The sequence below is a fragment of the Oryctolagus cuniculus genome, chromosome 5, assembly GCF_964237555.1.
Source record: "Oryctolagus cuniculus chromosome 5, mOryCun1.1, whole genome shotgun sequence".
NCBI classification, from domain to species: Eukaryota; Metazoa; Chordata; class Mammalia; order Lagomorpha; family Leporidae; genus Oryctolagus; species Oryctolagus cuniculus.
In genome coordinates, this window is record NC_091436.1 from 152,901,881 (window position 1) to 152,923,006 (window position 21,126).

At 44.8% G+C, this 21,126-nt stretch overlaps 1 protein-coding gene across 9 annotated transcripts in view; it reads left to right on the plus strand.

Annotated features, from left to right (window-relative positions):
* Nucleotides 1-21,126, plus strand: part of CARMIL1 (capping protein regulator and myosin 1 linker 1) — a 317,796-nt gene that overhangs the window by 244,416 nt on the left and 52,254 nt on the right. For all 9 annotated transcript variants that reach the window (XM_051855017.2, XM_051855018.2, XM_051855021.2 and 6 more), the window contains 5 exons: nucleotides 3,625-3,753; nucleotides 5,541-5,672; nucleotides 13,756-13,931; nucleotides 16,887-16,974; nucleotides 19,473-19,622. In XM_051855017.2, the coding sequence (XP_051710977.2) occupies nucleotides 3,625-3,753; nucleotides 5,541-5,672; nucleotides 13,756-13,931; nucleotides 16,887-16,974; nucleotides 19,473-19,622 (675 nt within the window). The remainder of the gene's footprint in view (nucleotides 1-3,624; nucleotides 3,754-5,540; nucleotides 5,673-13,755; nucleotides 13,932-16,886; nucleotides 16,975-19,472; nucleotides 19,623-21,126) is intronic.

The following is a 21,126-nucleotide window of genomic DNA, read 5'->3' on the forward strand; positions in this document are numbered from 1 at the left end:
TGACGTTGTCAGAACTCTGCATGCAGAGAGAATGGACCATCTCGCGACTTGTGTCCCTACCAACCCGTCAGCCGCTGGCATCCGCAGGCTTGCAGGCTGTGTGCTCGGACGCTTGAATTATGAACTGAGAGCCGAACTCCCTGATTGCCTTTTTTCCCTAGTTTTCAGGTTACACTCTGTGTAATCCCTCTTTGTCATCTTAAACTGGCAGTTTGTCTTTGCTGAGCCTGGAGCTCTTGACCTCTAAAGACAAGACTATGATCTCCTGGACTATGCTAAACTTTAGTAAGTGCCTTCTCAGAAGGATCTTGGAAATACATGAGGTTTTATGTCTTATTTGAATTGAAGAACCAAATTTTTATGCTTCTTTTTGGACATGATTAAAAAATGTTCCCCATAAAGACTGTTTCTGTTGAGTTCATTTAAACCTTCTCCTTGGTGAATGCTTCCTGGAGTGCATTTCATGAGTCTCTTTGGTCGTTCTTGATTATTAAGGATGAAAGCTTTATAATGCCGAATCCATGTGCCTCTCAAATTAGCCTTTTGTGGCACAGATTTATATCAGTTCCTTTCTTAGTGTGTGATTTGTCTCTTGAAATTGGGTATTTGTTCTTGGTAAAATATGAATAACTGATGACCAGATTTGCTTTAGGAAGCACAGATCAATACAGCAGTTAGAAGAGTTAGAATTCATATCAATTAAGAAGACATTATCTATCTGTCTGTCTATCTATCTATCTATCTATCTATCTATCTATCTATCTAAGAGAGAGAGAGAGTTAAGGTTATGCAGGGCTTTGTATAAATGCAGGAAGGTAAGATCCCATTCCTGCCTACAAGTTGAGATTTTTGTTGGAGGAAGAATAGGAGATGAAAAGCATTATTCACATAACTTCTTTTCCCTTGGAGGAACTCGAGTTCGCTCACTTACATAGCCTTGGTACGTTTAACAGCATCGAAAGCCGTGCCTGTACACATCAACATTGCCTTGCTGGTCCTTTCTCAACAGAATGGGTGCCTTGGGTGGTGTTGTTTTACTGATTGTCTTAACAATACACCCAAGTAGAAGGTGAGACAGACGTTGGGAAGCTGAAACATATAACAAAGAAGCAAGGAGCAAGTAGACACAGGCTCAGCACTCAGACCTGAAGTCCTAGGAGTAGTGTAGGAAACTTTCTGCTATTTTGAAATTTATGGGGGAAGTTGGGTAGACTTTGGCTTTCCGTAGTTAAATGGCAAATTGTTCAAAATAAATAGAGAAGTGTGAATTTAGCTAAAGAGTACTATTATTAGATGGAATGAAACTCCTGACATGTAAAGTCTGTAGCAGCTTGCAACTGTGGTCAAAATATTGGAAACATTTTTTTTTCTAAATAATTGATTAACTCATACTTCTTTCTGAAGCTCTATTTTGTACAGAAGTTGAGGTAAAACCATTGATACAGGAGTCCTTTAGAAAGCAAAGTTTTTATAAATGTTCATTTTATCTGCTTGAAATGGAGAGAGAGAAATATATATATATATATATATATATATATATATATATATATATCAATCAATCTTCCATCTGATGGTTTGCTCCAGAAAGGCCTACAATAGCCAGGGTTGGGCCAGGCTGAAGCCAGGAACCTGGAACTCCATCCAAGTCTCCTATGTGGTTGATGGGTTGAGACACTTGAGCCATCATCTGCTGCCTCCCAAGGTGCTTTAGCAGGAAGGTAGACATGAGTAGAGAACCAGCACTTGCGTCCCCGACGATGGCTTTACCCACTGCACCACAGTGCCTGCCCTGGAGACTCATTCATCCGCACTGTGGTTATCTTTTTCTTCAAACTTCCTGCATTCTGTCTTCGGTTATTCTCTGTTGCTACAACAGAATGCTGGGGGCAGGGAGATGGTCATCAGGAGCAGAGGCTTGTTTGCCTCGTGGTTCTGCAGGTTCCGTAGTCCAAGAGCAAGGCACCGGCAGGAGCCTCGTGTGCTTTCCGCTCTGGGTGGAGGCAGAAGGGGAAGCAAGTGGGACGAATCATGGAGAGGGAGCCTTGCTCCATGACAGGGCATTCTCAGATAGCTTGTTCAGTCCTGTGGGAGCAAAAGCCCACTCGTGGGGAAAGGCATTATTAATTCATTCATGAAGGTTCTGCCCCTGTGATCCAAATCTCTCCCCAGTCCCCAACCTTTCAACATTGCTGCATTGAAATATTAAGCTTCAAATTGAGTTTTGGTAAAGGCCATCCATATTCAAATCATAGCATCATTAAGGACAAGCATAAAAGAGTGTAATCTTTTAAAAAAGATTTATTTTTATTTATTTAAAAGAGAGAGAAGAGGTAGAAAGGTCTTCCATCTGCTGATTCAATCCCCAAATGGCTGCAATGGTGGGAGCTGAGCCAATCTGAAGCCAGGAGCTTCTTCCAGGTCTCCCACGTGGGTGCAGGGGCCTAAGCACTTGGGCCATCCTCTGCTGCTTTCCCAGGCACATTAGCAGGGAGCTGGATTGGAAGAGGAGCAGCTGGGACTTGAACTCCTACCCAAATGGAATGCTGGTACTGCACGTCAGTACCACAGCGCCGGCCTCAAAGAGCATAATCTTTTTTTTTTCTTTTTTTTTTTTTTGACAGGCAGAGTGGGTAGTGAGAGAGGGTGACAGAGAGAAAGGTCTTCCTTTTGCCGTTGGTTCATCCTCCAATGGCTGCCACGGCCAGTGTGCTGCAGCCGGCGCACCGCGCTGATCCGAAGGCAGGAGCCAGGTGCTTCTCCTGGTCTCCCGTGGGGTGCAGGGCCCAAGCACTTGGGCCATCCTCCACTGCACTCCCTGGCCACAGCAGAGAGCTGGCCTGGAAGAGGGGAAACCAGGACAGAATCCGGAGCCCCGACCGGGACTAGAACCTGGTGTGCCGGCGCCGCAAGGTGGAGGATTAGCCTAGTGAGCCGCGGCGCCGGCCTCCCTTTGGTTTTATATTTAAGTCCACTGAACACTCAGTATGATTCAGGTGAACAAGCTGGGAAGGGAAAGCTTATTGTAATATAAACTAAGTATTATCAATGATATTAACATGGATATTCTTATCCATGTTCATAAAATAAAACTTCAGTTTGCTTTTATGTTTTGGCGGCTCTGATCTAGAAAAATACTTAATGTGATTGAATTACTTTTTAAAAATCTCAGTTTTGGGGGAATGTTGTGGTTTTGATAGTGTTGAGACTTTCTGCCCGTGAGCACCACATTGTGCTCATTGCGTTGGCCCCAGGATTGCAGTTGCATCCCTCCTTCCTCAGAACCTGCCACCGTGGCAGTCTCCTAGGGGCACTCTGGGAAAGTAGGTGAAGGGAAGTTCCTACCCTGCCAAGTGTCACTGAGTAGCTAGAAGATTCCAAGTCCTTTCAAGGTGTTCCCCCTTTGTTCTGCATGCTGCACTTACCTAGGCAGAGAAGGACGCTGAAGTACCTTAAGTGTTTTTCTGGAGTTCATGCTGCCAAAATGTCTTGTGTGAGTTGAGAAGCCAAATACATTCTCTAAATTTCCAGTTGGAAGTTTTCATTCTCCTTCATTCTGCATCTCCTTCTCTTTGAATCTCATGGGGCTGACTTGGATACGTGCGTCATTCTGATGGCTTGGAGCAGATGATTGACAGAATATGTGTGAAAGTACAAGATCACCTCAACTCCTTACGAAACTCTGGGGGAGAGGCCATCCAGGAAGACTTGAAATCGGCAGAGCGACTCATGCGTGATGCTAAGAACTCGAAGACGGTGAGTTTCCCCTCGGTCTGCAAGAGTCTGGTGTCATAAAAAGGGCTTTTTAAAATGTAATTTTAGGAACGAGTCCCAAATTTCTTTACGTCTCTACCCAACTCCAAGGTCACTAACAAGTGGTGGGGTCTTTGCTTCCTTTCTGTGAAAGGCCACCACAAAACACACCAGACATTGGAGTAAAGGAAAGGTTATTGTCGGCCGACAAGGCTGCCTCTCTGTGCACAAGAGAAACAGCAGCCTACCCTAGGAGAACAGCTCTTTATATAGCTTAGTAGACATAAGGAAGTAAGAACAGCAAATTCCATTGGGTGGGGCAAAAGCAATGCAAATGGTTGAGCCATTTGGTCACCTGATTTCTGGTAAACCAGGCTGGGCTTTGGAAACTGAGGCTTATCTTGGAGAAACCGACACTTATATTGTGCGAAATGGTGACTGGGCCAGAGCCCAAGATGGTGCCCGAGACTTAAGATGGCACCCAAGGCTTAAGATGGCGCCTCAGATAAAATGGCTCCGGTTTCACTAACATTCTGTACCTTTGCTGATTCCAGTCATCAAAATGTAGACTAAAAAACAAAAGACCGGTGTCACTCTAACACAGGGTGTGACTGGGCCCTGAATAACTGAGAGGCAGTTGTAGTTTAGACTAATAATAACTCACTGATGATTATGCGGCTTCCACAGCAGTAGCACGAAGCTCCCCTCTGTCATTGCTAAAGGGAAGTTGCTTTCACACTGGAACTGGGTCCCTGGGGAATGACTCAGTAGAGGAGGGACAGCTGGGAGTCAGACAGTCTGGAATCTGGCCCGGGTTCAGCTGGTAGACTCATGAAAGCATGGAATGTCTGGAGCAGGAGAGACCTGGTGGATTAGTCAGATGCTCTGTGACACAGTAAGGGAAACAGATTTGCTCTTTGTCCCTGGCTCCTGATACAGAGCTGCCAAAACCCTGGTGGTGGAGCTGAGCATCCTTTGTTAACTGAATTGAAGCCCATTCGCTGCACTGGAGTTCATCTTACAGAGTGACTCTGGGTGGCCTCTAGCTAGATTCCGTTTGGGGCTGCTCATCAGAGAGGCCAACTATGTGATTGGAGCATTGGGTCCTTTGGCCTTGCCCCAAGGCCTCCTGGGAAGGAATAGGGGCCAAGGATTTTCAGTGACCATGGACAATGATTTAATTTGTGTCTGTTTAATGAGAGCCTCTGTGAGCATCCCTAGACAGTGGGGTTCAGAGAGCTTTGGAGTTGTGATTCTTAGTGCTGGGAGGGTGGCTTGCCTGGAGTGGACATGGAAAGTGCTTTGTACCTCCCCATGCATCTCTTCCTTTCGGCTGTTGCCTGACTTGTGTCCTTTGTAATAAACCAGGAGTAGTGAGTAATGATTTCCCAAGTGCTATGAGTCACTCCAGCAAGTTCTTGAAATTGAGGATGGGTGGGTGTTTGGAGTTCCCTTGATTGACAGCTGGTTGGCCACAATACAAGTGACAGCCTGGGACATGTACCTGGTGTCTGTGAAGGGAGTGGTCTCGTGGGATTGAGCCCTTCCCCATCTAGTGTTTCTTCGGATCATTGTGGTTCACCAAATACAAACAACAGCCTATAAAGAATAGGTTTTCCCTAATAATTTCTTTGCCCTTTTCATTAACTCTACATTGACCTTGGTGCTTACTGAAATAGGTTTTCCCTAATAATTTCTTTACCCTTTTCATTAACTCTGCATTGACCTTGGTGCTTACTGAAATATTTGTTCCTTTAGAGATAGGCTACTTTTTTTTTTTTTTTGGGCAGTTGTTACCAAATTTATACCATGTTGGTGGTGCGTCCTGGGCAGGAGCCAGTGGCTTGTCGTCCAGTCCAATTCAGGAGACCCTGGAATCAATGGCTGGAGAAGTCACGAGAGTTGTAGATGAACAACTAAAGGTTTGTGGGTTTTGCTGTTTTGGAAATGAAATTGTTGTGATTTACCTGTGTGTGATAACAATTCATCCCATAGCTCCCTGTTTCCTAGGTGAGTGTGTTGGGGGTGTGGTGGGGGTGCAACCCATGCAATTGTATGTGTTGGGAAGATTGAGTCCTGTGTCTTTGCCAGCTTATTATTGAAATACCTTTTTGCATAGTGAGTTGAAAAAATTTCATTTGTGCTGGTGAATCTTGAAAGGTACTTAATATATACTAGACTGGTGAAGAAATGGTTGGTTTCTACTTAGCAGAAAGAGCAGTCAACTTCAGGAAAAGTATCTTCGGTTATTGCATTTGACTTAGAGGATGGAGGAGATGATGGGAACGAAGCCTTTGGTGCCTTGGTGCTGCTCAAATGGGGAGCCTGTCGCTAGATGAATAGACCAGTCAGTGTAAGGAGCCGGTGGGGAGGCGAGGGCATGGGCTTGGAATGAAGCAGGGGCTGAGAGCTGCCTGTAGAATCTGCAACTGAAAAAAGTCGCTGAGATTTTAGGGCATTGCACGTAGAGTAACGGAGAACCAGCTTTTTGTTAAGGTAACTTTAAAAGCAGCTGTACCAGAGAAATTCCGCCCTCAGAAACTTTTCCCTGTTTGCACCCTTTGTTCAAAGATGCCTTAAAAAAAAAAAAAAAACTCAACTAGTTATAATTATTTGGTGTTTTCTTCTGAGAACACAATTGTCATAGCTCATAGGGATTTGATGTACAACTCCATAATAACTGTAACATACTACTTACTCTCTCTGAAAGGGAAGTTAATGAGGGAGAAAACGTGGATTTCTGTTTAGGTGTTGGAGTCTCTGTCTTCCTGTGCGTGTAGTACCGAGTCTTGTGTGTCGGTTGTATTTTACTTCCCTGTGGCATATTGAATCCATTCTGGGCAGTGTTCTGCCAGACCATTTGCTACCCAAGAGCACTTGTGCCCTCCATGGAGGATAAGATATGTAAGAAGGATGCCTTGTTATATATTGAAAACAAAACAGCTTTGTTGCTTATTACTGACTTACAGTGAAACATTCTTTGAAAAATGGTTAAACAACACCACTTTGTTTTTTTAAGATTTATTTATTTATTTCAAAGAATTACAGAAAAAGAAGGACAGAGACTTCATCTGCTGGTTCACTCCCCAAGTGACGGCAATGGCTAGTGCTGGGCCAGGCTGAAGCCAGGAGCTTCATCCAGATCTCCCACATGGGTGGCAGGACCCCAAGCACTTGGACCATCTTCCTCTGATTTTCCCAGGCCATTAGCAGGGAGCTGGATCGGAAGTGGAGCAGCCGGGTCTCAAACCAGCACCCATATGAGATGCTGCTTTTTCATAGGTGGCAACTTTACATGCTACGCCACAATGCCAGCCCCTCATAGCTTTCAGATATATTCATAAACTGCTATCCAGGAGTATAGATAGGTGTTCATTTTACTACACTAAGTATATCAGCCTTTTAATATTTTTAATGAAACAGGCTAAAAATGTGTCATTTTGTCTTTTGAATGTCTTTCCTAACCCATTTGTGTTTCATCTTTCGTAAATTACCTATTTCCCTCGCCTAATTTTTCAGTTCTTTGTGAGAGCTGCTTTCATACTAAAAAATTGCTGATGATTCAATCAGGATGAAACCTTATAGCAGGACTTTTCCTGTCAAACAGCTTCAGATTGTCAGTTATTATTTCAACTGGTGGAAGCCACAAGGAGCCTTTTTATCTTTGATGTCTGTTTCCATCTCATTGCATGAGTAGGTTGAAATTGACCCTTACCAGTCTAGGAGGCAGATATCTTAAGTAAAAGGCATTTGCATTTTTAAAGTCCTGAGATACTGTGACTATATTTAGGATGAGAATTGTTTTTCTGTAGCAGGCATTCCCTCCATTTTTGGGATATTTTTTCTGATCCCTTGTTAAATGTGACCAGTGTTCTCTGTTTGTCCTCACTTGCTTATTTGCAAATATATAACATACTTTGCTCTCATTCTCACTATCTCCCTGCTCCCAGGCTCCCAAATGGCCTATTATTTCTATATCCTACTCATTTGTTTTTTCTTCTGAGTTCTAAATTCCTTTCCCTTTGGGGATGTCTGACATGAATCATAGTAAATGTGGGGAGCAACTGGGAGCAACTCGGACTAGACTAAGTTACTGGAATTAAGACTTATTCTATGCATCTGCTCTCCCACAATATGGCGTTGAGAAGGGAAACAGCTTCTACACAGCTGCCTCCAGTTCAACCAATAAACTGTAGGACTTGCTCCTGATTGGAGGAGAGCAGCGTACTCGTGTGGGTAGCAGAGTTGGGATTGGTGGAAGAGGACTATAAAGGAGGAGAGAGACAACATGCACCAGGAACATCTAAGGGGAACATCTATCTGAAGGAACACCTGTGCAGCCCCCGAGAGAGCCGGCCGGCGGTGTGCCGCTCCCCCGCGGAAGTGGGGAAAGTGGCAGGGGGAACCGCCCTTCCACGGAGGTGGAAGGGACGGCAGCCAACCCGGGAAGAACCAGCAGCAAACCCGGGGAGGGCCGAGCAGACAAAAGAACAGCGCAGGGTCCTGTGTCGTTCCTCCACGAAGACGGGGAGCGACATAATGGTGCCGTGACTCGGATATGAAGCCTCGGCAGGGTTTAGTGTCGTTCCTCCACGAAGAGGGGGAGCGACAGTAAATCCTCAACCAAAATTTCTTCATGAAATGTCACTTTTTAATGTTCCCTTAATTGGATGCCTGTTTGGTTTTGGATACTTTCAGTATATTATAAGCAGTTTATGTCCACTCTGTTTCCTTCCAGTTTACTTGGTGGACAGTATTTTACTGTTTAAGAACAATTTCTCATCTTTTACTTTTCTGCTTTCCAGTGGATGGATTCTCTAAAAATGATCAGGGAAAATATATTCTTCATATAGTCATTATTCATTTTTTTATTGAACTGTTGAGATCATTATTTGTTTCAATACTAGTATCAAATTTTCTTAGTAGAAAAATGTCCTTTGCCTGCTCTCCAAATTTTCTTTCTCTCTTTTTTTAAAGATATATTTATAAACTTATTTGAGAGGCAGAGTTGCAGACAGACAGAGGGAGAGAAAAAGAGTGGTCTTCCATCTACTGGTTCACTCTCCAAAAGACTGCAATGGCTGGAGCTGGGCCAATCCAAAGCCAGGAGCCAGGAGCTTCTTCCAGATCTCCTACACAGGTGCAGGGTCCCAAGACTTGGTCCATCTTCTGCTGCTTTCCCGGGCCATTTGCAGGGAGCTGAATCAGAAGTGGAGCAGCCTGAACTACTGACATTACTACCAATGCCTATATAGACTGCTGGCACCACAAGCAGACTCAACCTACTACTAAGCCATAGCGCTGGCCCCATATTTTGCAGATTTTCTAAATTCAGCATGTTACACTAACAAAAGCTAAAGTGATTGGACTATTTTGTATGACCCTAATAGTAAGTTTTTATTGTAGAGAATGGGGGACGGAAGTAAGCCAGCAGGCCTGTGGTTGCTCCTGCCTAATAATTGCTCTGGACTCACAGAGTTTCCTTGTGCAAGATTGTGTTGGTTTTTTGATAATTGAGTGTTCCTTCTCGTTTTAATATTTACTGTCCTGTGTTAGAGAGGTGATGGACCTTCTGAGTATCGGATGAGAGTAAGCTCACACAGCTCTTTGAACCATGCTTTAAAAGATGGTTTCAGAAAGCAAAAGATACCCCCTGATGAGCCAGGCTTCTTAGCCAGCTTCCTGGAGGGGAAGATTAAATTTGGAGAAATTCCTCCTTTAAAAGCAGTGTTCTTCCCTAGAGTGGCCTGCTTTAGGCATTTTTAAATGACAACTCTCCCTCTGTTTTTCCCCTTTGGATCCTAGCATTTATTCCCGGAGTAACAGTAGATGAAGAAGTGGGATTTGAATGTTTTCACATAAGGAAACGTTCATCTTTCCCTCCTGGACTTAGATTTCAGGGCGTTTGTTTTGGCCTGGGAAATTCTTAATTGAAATACTTCCTGGTAAATTTCGGATGTACTTAGCATGTGAGGCCTGAGGGACTTAGGAGGCATTTTGGTCAACATTAAGTTCATTTGTCCAAAAGAGTTCTCTGAGGTTTGGTTTTTTCTACACTTCATATTTGGTGCCCTGTGTGGTGCTAGTTGTGATGAATTACAGCAACCCATTGGCTCATTTCAAGAAAGTGCAGGTGCAGCTGCCAGGTTAAAGGTGTTGATGCAGTTTAGTTTACGAATGTTACACAGGTTTCTCGCACGCTGTTGGTTATTTTTACAGTTAATAAACGCGCACCCTTGTAATTGTCCTTAGGGAGGCACATGCCACATGCCGTGCGATTATCACACTGGAAATACAGGGCCTGTTCATCGTAAGTTGGCTGCAGGGAGTGACACAGAGATGGTCAAGCTGAACGATGTGTCTGAGCGGCTAAATAGGGGCAGAGTAATAAAGGTCAAGGTTAGCCTAATTCAAATTTCCGGAAGGAAAGAGCAGACACAGAGAAGAGATGGTAGCGGGGAATTTGAGGGGTTGATGAAAGATCAGAACCTTCCGATTTGGGAGACCCCCATGGAACCCAGGCGGGAAAGAGAAAGGCAGACCCACATCCGGGATCCTGATCAGTGGCACGCAGTGAATGCTGAAGACAAAGAGGAGACCTAGAAGGGGGTTGAGGAGGCTTATGAGAGGCAGAGAGATAGAGAGCGCTCAGCTGCTTGTTCACTGCCCGGTTAACTGCAGCAGCCCTGGGCTGGGTAGAGGGCAGCAGCCAGCGGCAGGGACCCAGCTGCCCGAGCGACCACCACTGCCTCCCAGAGTGTATGTTCTCAGGAAACTGGAAGTAGGAGCCAGAGTCGGATTGAACCTGAGCGCTCAGATATAAGACATAGACATCTGTCAAATAAATAAATAAACTCTTAAAAAAGAAAAAAGCATAATGAGCCAGTGTGGGTAAATAGGAGCATTGCCCTCATGAGATGACATTACTGTCTAATTAACACGTTAGAGGATTTTCAGAGGCACTGAAGGTATGTGAAGGGCAGGTATCAGCCCTCAGGGAGGGAGTTGAAGCCGTCTGACACCCAGAATTGCTCCACATCACACCTGCACTGTCCAGTGTTACCCATCAGCTACATGTGTCATTAACATTTAGTTACACTTCGTACAGTTAAAAATTCAGTTCTCAGTTGCTCCAGACACATCTCAAGTGCTCAGTAGCCACAGCTCTCTTAATGGACAGCATAAATATTGCCATCAGCTCAGACAATTCTTTAGGACAGAGTGCCTTAGACATGAAGAAAGACATGCGTGTTAAAATGTGTAGCATAGGGGTGGGCGTTGTGGCATAGTAGTTGAAGCCACTGCCTATAATACTGGCATCCCACGTGGGCACTGGTTTGAGACCCGGCTTCTCTACTTCCTATTCGGCTTCCTGATACTGTGCCTGGGAAAACAGCAGCAGATGGCCCAAGTCCTTAGACCCCTGCAGCTGCTTGGGGTCTGCAGGGGGCTCCTGGCTCCTGACATTGGCCTGGCCCAGCTCTGCCATTGTGACTGTTTGGGGAGTGGGTTAGCAAATGGAAGATATTGTTTCTTCCTCTATCTCTGTAACTCTGACTTTCAAATGGATAAATACATCTTTAAAAAAAATATGTAGTGTACACTGAAGCAAACGTGCTCATCTGGGCTTGAGCTGCGTTCCTGCAGGAGCAGCAGGGAGTCTGGGTTGGTTTTGGTTGTCCCAGTGATGGCATGGGCAGCTGGGTTGGTTTTGGTTGTCCCAGTGATGGCATGGGCAGGTGACCAGTAGTGCAGATAAGCACCTGATTGTGACTGATGAGATTACAGGCAGTGATTTGAAGCCATGGAGAGGATGGATGTTGAAGAACAGGGTCTGTCTGCAGAGAGCCACAGCACTGGAAGGAGATGTGTGTGACAGCTCAGGCTGGGGTGAGACACAGGCAATGGTCAGAAACCCCCCTTCACATGTGTCCCGTGATCCCTTCTCCCAGCCCTGCCACCACAGAGCCCACCTTGACAGCCTTAGGTACCATGGATCAGAGCAGCAGGAGAAAACTGTAGGTCACCATGCAGAGAGGAAACACCATGGCTAGGCTCTTTACCCAAGGACAGCCAGAATAGGGAACAGAAGTCCTGAGTCCCCAAGCTTACCAATGCCAGGGGCCAACTGAGTGACCTGGAGCAAACTCCTTTCCTCTTTTAAGCCCCAGATTCCTCATCTACAAAAATGAGGCTGTTTACAAATCTCCCTTCCCTTACACAGTTACCACGTGGTGCGAAGGCAGACACAGATGAGGTTGCGGAGTGTAGAGTGCTGTGCTGTGCTGTGCTGTTGGGCTGGTGGCAGGGGGCTGAAGGACTTGGTGAATTGAGCACCCACGGCAAGCAAAAAGGTTGCTTTATTAGGGCCAATGGCATGCAGGCATGGGTTTGTAAAGCAGAAAGAGACCCTAGAGACACAGCTTGGTAGCGAGAGTGCAGGCGTCCGCCAAGGCCACTCACCTAGGCCCCGCACTTGCTGCTGCACAGCTGTTTTGGGTCGGGGCATGTCCTGGAGGCCATGCCTTTCTGCTGGCGGCCCCAGTTCATTGTCACTGAATGAGCGCTGTCAACCAGGGGGACGTTTCTGAAAGTGTCTGAAATGTTGACGCCCCCCAATGCCATCCTCATGGGGACTTCTTCATTGCCTGGAGCAGAGTGTGTGTATCCTGGTGCCTAAGAGGAGAGGAGTTGTCTCCAACAGACTCTCCAGTATCTTTTGCAGATGATCCGGGTAAGAGTGTTCTTGGAAGAATGCACAAATCCAGTGATTTTTCAACTAGAGCTATAGTACGCTGTTGAGAATAGGAGTGGCTTCTGGAACTTTCTCAAGAGGCTCTCTCCCCGCTCTCCTGCCCTGGCTTCCATGAGCTCCTACCCTGTTGCTCATCTCATCCTGCAGTGAAAGGAGAGGGATTTGATTAGGGTGGAGTTGTGCTCTGCAGGTGAAAGCGTGAGCAGACAGACCCCAGGCCTCGTCCATCCTTCCTCATGCTGGGACAGCAGAGAGAGCCACGCCTGGCTTTCCAATACTGGGTTCTTCTCCCTAAGAACAGAATCTAGGAAATGAGATCAACAGTACCTGTGACATCCCCAGCTTTTATTACGTGCTCACTACTCTCCCGAGCACTCTTAGTATGTAAGTTCATTTGCTCCTCAGTAATCCCATGAGATGAGAAGTTCTAATTGCCATTTTATAGGAAGGAGAGTGAAACGGAGAGCTCTGTGGCTTTGCCCAGTGTCCTTCAGCTAGGTTTCAGATTCAGGTCTCAGGCAAACACTGGTGCCCTTTGCACGATTTCGGGAAAATCACGTTATCTCCCTTCACCTGACTACTGTGCCGTCCTCACAGGTGTGGGAAGCTTGAAATATGCAGGGCCACTGGCCATGTTCTCCAGTGTGGCAGGGTGCTGCGTGCTCACCGTTGGTCTTGGTGTGTGGAAGGGAAGGTGCTCGGGACGGTTTCCGTTGTTGTCCATGTGTTGTTGTTATGGTAATTACTGTCAGTTTTGCCTCTAGGAAGTAGACTTGTCAGTGGTTTCTGGGATTTTTGCTGCTGCTGTTTTGATAGAGCTTGGAATGGTTCACTGTACTTTGGGGAGGGGGGGTGTCTGATTTGCAAAAATCAGATTTTCTAGGAATATCTGTACATTTATATTCTAATGCCAGGGAGAACAAGCAGGCATGATAAGCTGGTCTAGAAAGGCTTCAGGTTTGCGTGTTTCATCTTCTCGTGCGTGGCTCTGTGTTAAGTGTGGCTCGCGCAGCGTAGCACCGCACATGCCAGCGTGCAGCTCGCCTGGTTCTGCCCCGTGTCTGCCGCAGAGGGATGGCCCCAGATCCACTGTCTGGCACTCACAAGTCGGAATCCTTGGCCGCGCTCAGGCACTCCATTGTGACGCTGTCTGCGGGCTGGGGCCATATATAACCACCGTGCAGCTTTATGGCGGCGCCTCCTCTGTGCCGTGTCATCATCTCTTCCCCTCCGCTCGTGCTGCATTGCAGGCTGCGCTGGAATCCATGGTCGACGCTGCCGAGAGCCTTTGTCCCAATGTGATGAAGAAAGCGCACCTCCGACAGGGCCTCATTCACGCCGGCACCGAGAAGATTTCCATCCCACGCACCTTTGTGAAAAATGTCCTCTTGGAGCAGTCTGGGATTGATATCCTTAACAAAATTAGGTAGGTTCCTGCTGGTAACCCGAGGCGCTGCAGTCCCTGTGGCTGCAATGGAGGCGGCCGTGGCGAGCGTTTCTGTTGGCTGCATCCCTCCACAGTGTGTCGAGGCGTGCCTCACAGGCAAAGGCTGTGGATCTGCAGACCTATGCGTGAGTGCACAGGTTTTAGACATTTCCAGAATAAGATGAACACATATATGCCTGCATTGCTTAAGAGCATAGAGTTAGCTGCTAAGGGTTCTTATTTAAGAGGGGGGGGGATACATATTTGTAGTCTCTGATTCTTCTGAAGTTTGTTTTTCACCTTAATAATCACCAGCTGGAAGAGTGAGACCAGCTGGCCTTCTGTTGCCTACTATTGTGAACAAATACACAACCTATAAATAGGCAAAGAGGTCCCGCTGTGTTTTCCTTCTGGGTTTGATTGCTGGGTCTGGGATAGGATGTACGTACTAATGGTGTCTTCAGGGTGTTTACAGAGTTCTCTGCTTGAAAAAGTTTGGGAAATATGGCGAAGTATAAATATTTGGAAGCTGTGATCACTGGCAAACTTTCCTGAGTTTTCATGTGGGGAGTCCCGGCATTACCTGATAGCCTAGTGGCTGTAAATCATGTTTCCAATTGAGAAAGCAGATGACTGAACACCAAGGGCAGCAATATCTTTAATTTCCCATTTTCACCGTTTCTGAACACTGTCAAGGATATTTAAATGTAGCAAAAATAAAAGCTCATTCCCAGAGACTTGGATGCTAATACGTGATGATGTAGCTGAATAGCCATCCATGAGAGAAATGAGTGGCAGAAACAAAGCACATCGCAAATTAAATCCTCACTGTCTGGGTAGTGACGGCTGGTTATAGAACCCGAGTGACTGCCTGGTTGAGATGCAGCTCTTGCTTTTTGGTTTTTGTTTGTTTTAATAAAGCTCCTAGAGCCTCATCAGCTCAATTGTGAGGCAACTGAATGGACCTGAAGAACTTAGATTCAGGGGGTTTATAGGACCCCACGGATGAGTGGTTTTATAAACCTTAGCCCTTACTAGTTGTGCTTACATGTGTCTGTTGCCTGTGGTTTCAGAATTTTTACTAAAAATAAATATGTACTGCTTAAATATTTCAATTATAAAATGTAACTAATGTATAAGATGTAAGTATTAAATAACCTTTAAATATTAAGCATAAAAAGATATTGCCTACTATTCTTTCCTAATTATGAGTTCAACCAGTAATAGATGATGCTCTGATTCCCTTGGTGGAGAACAGGTTCTGTGTCATGTGGTCACTTGCTTTGAATTGGGCAAATTCTGGATCTTGAGCAGCATTGCAGACCTCCTCACATTATGGCGACAGTCTACGTCCATTGACTCCTGATGTGACTTTTCATAATGAGTTAGTTGTACAGAGTGTGTGGGCGCACACATGCAAGTATACATTCATACATACACGCAGGCCAAGCTGGCTAATTTCCTTCTAAAACTTTTGCGAATTGGAAACACAGATCAGTAAGGAAGTATCCAGTAACAAAATGCTAGACCAATCCTGAGCCATCAAAGACAGTTGCATTTTTAACAGTCTTTGTTTTTGGTGCTACAATTTGAATTACGTAAACCATCCCTCCTTACCTTCAGAGAGAGGGAGATAGAGAAACTACGGAACCTAGAAGTTTATGAGAAAGTATAATTCCCTAGTAGGCCTACACACAGCAAAAGGAGCACTTACTAAATTCAGTTCCTAGGGCCTCTGGAAGTTGGGATGGGTCCAATAATCTGTATTTTTATTATGAGACCTGGATGAGTCTTACTGGTGCTCACCCCTGGTGAGAACAGGGTAAGCTATTCGGTATCCCCAATAGCTAGGAATAAGTTGTCTCAAGAGCAGGAATTCTCTGTAGCCCAGGACAATTTTTACTGGAGACATCAAAGAGCGAGTGTTTTCATACCTCGGCTTGATCTTCAGAGAGCTTCCCCAGCAGAGAAATCACAGCGAAGATTACTGGCTTTAGGTTAGAGAGACTTTTTCCTATTACACAAATATACTTTCAACTTTAGTCTTAGGATTAAACAAGTTTATTTCAATAGCCCCTTTCCCTGCTGTGAAAACATAAACATTGTTGTCTTTCAAAAGCAAATGGAGCTTATGAGACAAGGTTGGAATGTGGGTCTGTCTCTCTGACATGTTTACCTAAATGTATTGTGCATTCGCGGACATTTGTACGTGCATGCATTAAGCTGGAGTTATGCAGCCTGAAAACACACTGAAGATGAATTCTCGGGAATACTGAATTGCTAACATGCTAAGATACCAGCCATCCGACAGCAGCCTTTGTGGCTAAGTCTGCTGATGAGTGAAAACTATGAACCATGTTCTGTTGTCTGCACAACTTCTGAGGTCAGGCAAGAGAAATCAGAACTGAAAATTATAGTGATGCTTGTTCCTAAAAGGTGCACGTGTAGTGACTTTATAACTACTGGAAGTCAGGTGGCAAGCTGAAACAGAAGCAGCATAATATGGAGCCATTGGTTTGGTGAAAAGCTTTTTAAAAGGGTCAGGGATAGGCATAGTAAAATATAACTAAGACCTAACCACAGCACTAGACTTTCTTAATTTACCCCAGGCCAGGTTTGGTTTTATTTATGTGAACTGTTCCTCACCACATGTTCCATAGGGTTCCCATTAATTGGTCTTGTTTCCAGATGTTTTCATTTCCCCCATTAAGTCTCCAATTTTGAAATTACAGAAGCAGGTTGAAATCGGTAAAGAAAGTCTATGACCTGTGTGTTTATGGCAGTGTTTAAAGCTTATTTTTGGAAATCCTTAGCTCTGTTCACCCTTTCTTATCTTTCATTTTCAAGAACAGAAATAGAATCACAGTTGACTTTATTAGCATGGGTTCAAGGCTGAATGATTTCCCTTCTTTGTGCAAATTAAACGGTGCCTCTGTCCTTTTCATTTTCATGTAGTGAAGTGAAGCTGACTGTGGCCTCCTTCCTGTCTGATCGAATTGTGGACGAAATCCTGGATGCCCTCTCACATTGCCATCATAAACTGGTGAGTGCCGTACACCTGGTGAGCAGGGCCTCCTGTGGCAGCTGTGCCGGGAGGCAGGACGGCCCCCCGCGGGGAGAGGTGGTTTCTTTTCCACGTTTCACTCCTTTGCAGCTTTGTGGGTTAAAAATCCTGCTTACTGGTGAGGGTCAGGATTTCTCCAGGAGGAATGGCCGAGGAAAGCTGAAAAGATCATCTCCAGAAATCTTGGTGTCCATTTATAACGCAGGTCAAAGGATTTGGTAAGGAGAGGATGGTGTTACTGAGGTCTAAAATTAGCGTTTTTGGTTTATTCAATTTATCTGTCACTTTGTCACTTTCTCTTATGACTTTGAGAACAGGCTATTCTTGAAAACTTGGGTGATGGTGATAAGGGTGGAGGAGAATGAAACAATTGTAGTCCATAAACAGTGCCAGGATAAAATGGGCGCAATCTAATGACCGAGAGCTGCTGACTGCCCACAAGGTGCCTCTGATGGAGCAAGGTTTAAATAAATTTCCTTCCTCTAGAGATGGGTTCGTCACTGAGGTAGGAGACTTCCAGCATCAGTGTATGTGAAAAGCAGATCGGAAGCATGAGCTCTATGAAACTAGGGAGCCCTCAGCAGTATGGAAGGTTTTATAACTGATTGTATCTCGTGTCTCAGAAATGTTAGCTGGTGCTGCAGAGGTCTCCCAAGCAAGGAACTTGAGGTTCTCAGTGTGGGTGGGAGATGCCCGATTTGATGGCACTGAATTGCGGGGTGACACTAGGGGGAGCCCCACGATGAGAGGAGCAGCAACAGCTTTTAACATGAGCAGACACAATGTGTATTTTGAAAATCTCAATTTGGGAAAAGTATTTCAGACCATCTTCTAAAATCTGTAAGGTAAAACAGACATCTTTGGCAGTCCTGCTCCCAGTGGCTAGCGCCTGCGACAAGGTAAGGCCAAAGACCAAAGGAAACACTGAGACAAGTCCACAGCATCTTGACGGAGACACACTAGGCAAGACGCACTATTTTCCCGGTGCTTCCTTGTTACTGTATTGTGTGAATATATTGGTTTGTGCCGAACTGCAAAAGTAAAAGCTGGCTTGTCATCAGGGGGGTTTAAGAAACATTACCCTCCAGTGTTTGGCGTAGTTAAAAGCTGCGTCACTGTTTAGCGCTCCAAATTCAGACTTACTGTTTTCCTAAGTAAGCACAAACAAAATCCACGGAACATCCTCCTAGAAGCCACCTGCTGACCCACGGTTTCAGGAACTGCTGCAAAATGCTCCCTTGGTGACCAGTGCTGGATACGGTGCTGACGCGACCCTGCCGTGGGAGAACTACTCAGAAAGTTTGAATTTTTCTGCATTTGTCCTTTGAAGGACCTGCTCAGAAGCATTGTTATTTTGTTTTTATAATTGAAAGAGTATTGTGTTAAGTGCTCTTTTGTTCTGGATTTCATTTTAACATGAAATCAGAGTATTCGAAGACATTAAATACTGTGTAGAAGAAATGTTATCTTCAGAATGAAGCTTTGTTTTCAGTGACATTCAAACACCATTTCTCCAACTTGACTTTAGAAGTGTTCTTAAAAGGTGTGTGGACTTGGCACCTGGTTCTCAAGCATTTCAAAAATTAAATCAGAGTTCCTGGTATCGAAATACTTCAGCACTGGAGTTTATTCATTTCAACCCAGTTTATTTCACTTCTTTTTTTTTTTTAAGATTTATTTATTTATTAGAAAGAGTTACACAGAGAGAGGAGAGGCAGAAAGAGAGAGAGAGAGAGAGAGAGAGAGAGGTCTTCCATCTGCTGGTTCACTCGCCAATTGGCCGGAGCTGTGCCGATCCGAAGTCGGAAGCCAGGAGCTTCTTCTGGGTCTCCCACGTGGGTGCAGGAGCCCAAGCACTTGGGCCATCTCTGCTGCTTTCCCAGGCCATAGCAGAGAGCTGGATGAGAAGTGGAGCAGCCAGGTCTTGAACCAGCACATCAGGCCAGGGCGTTAACCCGCTGCACCATAGCACCAGCCCCTTATTTCACTTCTTACCATCTAATTTTTTATGGTAACCTGAAGCATAACTCTATAATCACCTCAATTATGATATTTATTACAAGAAGACAAACAAGCAATAATTAAAATTTTGTTAGTACTTTTCTTTCTTTCAGTCCTTGGAAAATAATGAGACTTAGAGTGGTTTTATTTTGCTGCACTGATACAGAAGGAAATTTCTTCAGAGGAAGTGTCAAATAGCACTAGCAGAAAGAACACTGTTCGTTATATCTGGACTCATCTCTGCATTTACTAAGGATATAAATGTATATAAAAGTATAATGTATAAATGTATAAAATGTATATAAAAGTATATAAATGGTGCTTGTGCTTTAAAACACTCCACCTTCCCGCAGGAGGACGCCACGATGAGTTTGTTGAGTAGTCGGCGGGCCCTCGCCCACGTGGCCCTGGGAGCATCCTGGGGGAGATGCTGCAGGGGGCCAGCTCGGGCTCACCCCTTGTTCCCGCCCCTCCAGGCTGACCACTTCAGCAGGCGTGGCCACGCCCTGTCCCCGCAGGACTCCTGTGAGATGGAGGTGGCTGAGGAGAAGCCTGCGAAGCGCTCCCTGCTCACCATGGAGGACCTCACGGAGGTGGAGCGCCTGGAAGACCTGGACACCTGTATGGTAAGACACAGCCCTGGGGCGCCCGTAGCGGTTCACTGCACCGAGTCCTTGTTTGTGAGGTCACGTCCACAGCCCCCCACGCAGTGCTTTGAGCAACTTGTTGCTGATGCAGCTCACTCTTCACACCCCGCGTTTACCCAGCTGCCTCCTGGGGCTCTGTAACCATCATGGGAAAAAGATAAAAATCCTCAGTTAATTAGGAGAAATAGATCATGGAACTTCGCAAGATCCTTTGTGACAGGAAAATGCCTTTAAGTGAAACTCTTAAGTAATCCATTAAAAATTGTGGGGAAGGCTATTTTCTCAAATAAAATGCTATCAGGTGGTTGTCTCCTTGGTCCTTTCTCGTTCACTGCCTTTTGGGTTTTGTTGTCATTGTTACCATTTTTGGCATACCCTTCAAGTTTATGAACAGGTGAGGTTCTGTCTCATCCACCCGATGTGCTGTACTTGCAGAGGCAATACGCAGAATGTTCCTTACTCCCAGGAGGGCTAAAGTCAAGTGCTCTACCCATCTGACCATAACTAGAGCATTCACCTCGCCTACTTTTTTCCTTTGAGGACGATTTTACTTCAGTCCTTAATTTAAAGTTTATATTATCAGTATATTATTTCTCACTTTGCCAGGAAAACACTTGTACATGCCTATTTTACCCTCTATTCAAATGTTTATGGTTTACTGAAATGCACACTTTTTGCTAACCCTTTGTTATCAGAGAGGGTAGTAGGGAAATCTAGCTTTGAGCTACTTGGTTCTATGTTAACTTCTGACTGTAGTAAACTTTAGGTGCAGCCATTATTAAAAGAATAGTACTTGTTTTTAATGTCCAAAACCAAGGATGTGATATATCAAACATTATTGTTCTAGCCTGGAAGAGAGTGGCATACATTAAGTTATTTATTTTTACACCACTGTGCTTTTGGTGCCTTATATAAAGCCTGGAAGTGAGATAGTTGAGTGTTCTCTATGTGAAAAATCTATCAGAGACAAGGAGAACAGCAAAGAAAGTGTCAAATACAAACCAAGACTCCAAGTCACATTCTAGTATCATTAGATGATAGAACTGAAAATTAATCTTTATTACTGTATAAATCTACAACTATATTTGACCTGGGTGGAGGGAATTATCAAGGTTAAAAAAACTTGCTTGGCCAGCAGTACATTGTTAATATGTATTTAATACAGATTTTACATTTGTTTACATTTTGAGGCATGAGAAGTTTGATCCTAGGGTAATTGTTCTGGGGAGCTCCTAGACTAGCCTTGAAAGAAAAATGAGACACAGGAAAAGTATTTTAATTAAAAATTGCAAATTAGCTCTATGTATGAGGCTTCCTTCCAGAATCATGTGGTCACTTGTTATTTGGAGGGGTAGTAATGGAAACAGGAGGGAATAAAATGACTCTTGTTAGCTTTCTGGGTGATGAGATTTGGGATGAGGGAGTGTTGATTACAGGAGACAGGTGTAGCTACTGTAACACTGGCTTTAAATTGTGCAATCTT